Here is a 3,748-nt window from a genome sequence, read left to right on the forward strand (position 1 = left end):
CATGAACCTCTCTTTGTAACTATGATTATGTAGGCATTCCTCTTATGCAATAGATAAAGAGATATATACATAAAAGGTCTGAGAGAGAGAGAGAGAGAGAGATAGATAGATAGATAGATAGATAGATAGATAGATAGATAGAAAGAGAGGGTGGCGGTGAAATCAACAAGTTGAGGTGGTGGAGGTGTTCGAGTTGATAGTGTTCGCAATGACATATCTAACACAAAACCCTAAAATGTGGGCTGTAAGTCGATAGAAATTGCAAGAGAGAGAGAGAGAGAGAGAGAGAGAGAGAGAGGGGGGGGGGGGAAAGAGAGAGCATAAGTTGTTGAAGGTGATATGGGTGTCTTTTGAATCTCAAAGGAAATGGGCGTCCATGGTAATCTATGTTTAATCCCACAATATAAGGCTTCTTATGAATTGACCTTATAAACAATAAACTAACATTTTACAATTGTCACCGGAGGGAGATGGAAATATATGTGACCTTCATAATTTTTAATGTGTTTTAAATTAAAATGCCACATCGATAAATTTATCGGTTCTTCCGGTATTAAGAACGTACAAAAAAAACTTGAACGGCTAAATATTTAAATTAACTAACCTTCGTTGTGTTAAGGTATTAAAAACCAAGTTTCATAGAATAGAATTTGAAATTTAGATCATAGATATTTAAAAGCTATTAGTGGGCCGGTTTGGGTTTGAATGCTTTAGGCTCCCAAATCTCAGTCCAGTCCATGATTGGGAAATTGCCCTAAGAGGTGAAATCAAACTGGTATATATTATACATTCATACTGCGCCTCTTCGACGCAATCGTTTAGGTTTTTGGTGCGCAGCTCATTTCTTCGATAGCCAAAACGTCTTGATCGATATATAAATCTCGAAACAAGATGGTACGATCTTTGTTTGATGCTTAAATCATTTTATTTGGTAGCTGGATGCAAAATGTATAGTCGGTTATTTGTATTCACGTGTTAGTGTTAGTGGAATGATATGATAGATTGGATTGTATTGTATTGAAAATTTACAGGTTTTGCCAAACGATGTTGATCTGCTTAACCCCCCAGCAGAGTTGGAGAAGAGGAAGCATAAGCTGAAACGACTTGTTCAATCGCCAAACTCTTTCTTCATGGTATACTTAGTTTAGCTTCATTATTTTTTATTGTTTTGGTTTTTCCTATGGAAGTTTGGTATAATCTGGTTTAATTAATGGGCTTTTGCAGGATGTCAAGTGCCAGGGTTGTTTCAACATGTGAGTTTTGATGTGAATTTATTAAGTTTTAGTTTATGATGTCGTGACGTTTTGATATAAAATGATGATGATGATGTCTGTGTGTTTAAACAAACAGAACAACTGTATTTAGCCATTCTCAAACGGTGGTGGTATGTGGCAACTGTCAGACGGTGTTATGCCAGCCGACCGGTGGTCGTGCAAGACTCACTGAAGGATGCTCTTTTAGAAGAAAGGGAGACTGACTCATCATTTTGCTTGCTTTTATGATAATCAGAAGCTGCTTCGGTGCTATTGCTCTGCTTACAAGGTTATAAGATGAGTTGTATCGTAATGGTTTTGAATTTTGGATTTTTGGATGCTACTCTATCTTTTCTGAATACATGATTTGTTGTTTGATTTTGCTTCCCACACCAAGTTCATTTGAATCTATCTTTACAACATATTTAGCTATTGGATTCGACTCTTATCTTTTTTGAATGCATGATTTGTTGTTCGATTGCTTCATACCAAGTTGTATCAGTTCGTCGTTTTTGAAACATCTGTATTAACATAGCCTGTGTCGTGTCTTCTATAACCCGAATATAATATTATATGCTTCATTCACTTTCAAGAAAGCTAGCTGTATGATAGTGAATTAGTGACGAGCATTGGTGGTTAGGTTGTCAACTAATATGAAGTCTACAACTTCACTTTTCGTTTCAATCTATTAAAAACCTTTTTGTTGTTTGATTGCTTCATACCAAGCAAGTTCTATCAGTTTACTGGTACCTTAAACCCATCTCTCATGGGAATATTTAATTTGCTCTAAAATTACAATGCAAAAGTATGCCTTGCTGCAGCTACTTAACGAGAATCTATCTATCAGGAGCGACTTAGGATTTGTTCTCCAAATTAAGTCGAGAATGGATGGCATCAGACAATATGGATTGTTTTGTTAAAATTGATTTTATGATATGAAACATAAATTGATTTAAACCTCAGATTTGTTTGTTTTTTTTACGAGCACCCTAGGAAAATTGTTTCTTAATAAAAAAAAGATGTACTTTTTAAATATAGATTTTTTAACAAATTATTTCATTGGATGTAGCTTAACAAGAAACGATTTCAACTTACTTATGATTCAAACATATTTGAAGAAAATGAGTGTAGATTAAATATGTAGTTGGATCCAAGGATGCTTTATGATTAAAGAGACAAATGAGTATGAGCTTTATCATGGGGTTTGCTTTTTGGTCATTGTTGGTGATTTAATCACCAAATATATTAATATATTTTAGTGTAATGGATTTAACAAGTGTTTCAAGAATAGTGTTTAGTTATAATACAAGTTAGGAGGTGTGATAGTGCACACTTGTATTTACTAAATATTGTTAGTACCGAACCTGTTCTACTTGTATTTACTAAATACTTTTTTAGAACAGTACGAGGATTAATTTGTTATTCTTTAAAGATGCAAATACAAGGTATAATTTGTATTTTCTGAAAGTTGAAAACTGTTCTCGTTTTTATCCGTTGTGTGGATAAGTCCGGGAAACACAACGACTTCGTTGAAACAAAGAATACGGAAATCAATTTCTTCTTCATTCTCTCTCAAAATTGATTCTGTGTTTTGTGCCTAAAATCAGAATCGTTCTTCAGGAATTATCCTAGTTTGGATTTCGTGATACCCAAGGCAATTAGGGTCGAAATATCAAACAAGGAAAGTGTATAACACGATTCCTGTTTGTGATCTAGATTTCCTATAACCCAAATTTTCGAAATTCCCCAATACTATAGGGCATATATATATATATATATATATATATATATATATATATATATATATATATATATATATATATATATATATATATATATATATATATATATATATATATATATATTTCCCTTTCTTCTTTGTGCAGATTCTTCGTTGTTTAATTTTCTTTTCCCCGGCTTAAAAATTTTCTTACACAAAACCAAGTTGATAGGTGTTAGTGTGAATTTTAACGAAGTGGAACATTTAGGAGGTATTATTTTTCTTACGGTTGCCATCCACATACCTAAGATAGTTGGAAAGAAATGGCCGATAAATTCACGGATAGATTTTCCAGTTGGAAAGTAAAGTTTCTCTTGGTAGGTCTATAAGTTGTTTCGCCGAAGAGACCATGTATTTTATGTTTGCTTCTAAATCTTATCTCTATTTATCACTTTAATTACTTAAAACCACACATTGCAATAAATCACGCAAATCGGTCCATTGTTCTAACTATATGAAAATGAGTTTTGAAAGAAATCTCTCCCCCAAAACCACATTTTTTCGTCATTTTTCAAATAAAAAAAATCAAAGTTAATACCGTTGTTATTTAATCCTTTGGTTGATCGCAAGATATCCACCCATAGCCCACGTGTGTGCTCTTTGGGAATGTTTGTATGCCGATTATCATCCTCACCAAAAAGATTTTTGGTAACTGTTCTATTAAACGTAGACTTCTCATTCCTAAACAACCATCATTTTTGCTAGCCATAACCTT

At 33.3% G+C, this 3,748-nt stretch overlaps 1 protein-coding gene across 1 annotated transcript; it reads left to right on the forward strand.

The window, feature by feature from the left end:
* Positions 1-761: 761 nt before the first annotated feature.
* LOC145055726 (small ribosomal subunit protein eS27y) lies at positions 762-1,631 on the forward strand. Its single transcript, XM_079004111.1, has 4 exons — positions 762-894; positions 1,032-1,133; positions 1,225-1,253; positions 1,351-1,631. The coding sequence occupies exons 1-4, from the start codon at positions 892-894 to the stop codon at positions 1,475-1,477; spliced, it is 261 nt and encodes an 86-aa protein (XP_078860237.1). The 5' UTR covers positions 762-891; the 3' UTR covers positions 1,478-1,631.
* The last annotated feature ends 2,117 nt before the right edge of the window (positions 1,632-3,748 follow it).

Source organism: Lactuca serriola, chromosome 5 (genome assembly GCF_051521515.1).
Source record: "Lactuca serriola cultivar US96UC23 chromosome 5, Lser_US96UC23_V15, whole genome shotgun sequence".
Classification (NCBI taxonomy): Eukaryota; Viridiplantae; Streptophyta; class Magnoliopsida; order Asterales; family Asteraceae; genus Lactuca; species Lactuca serriola.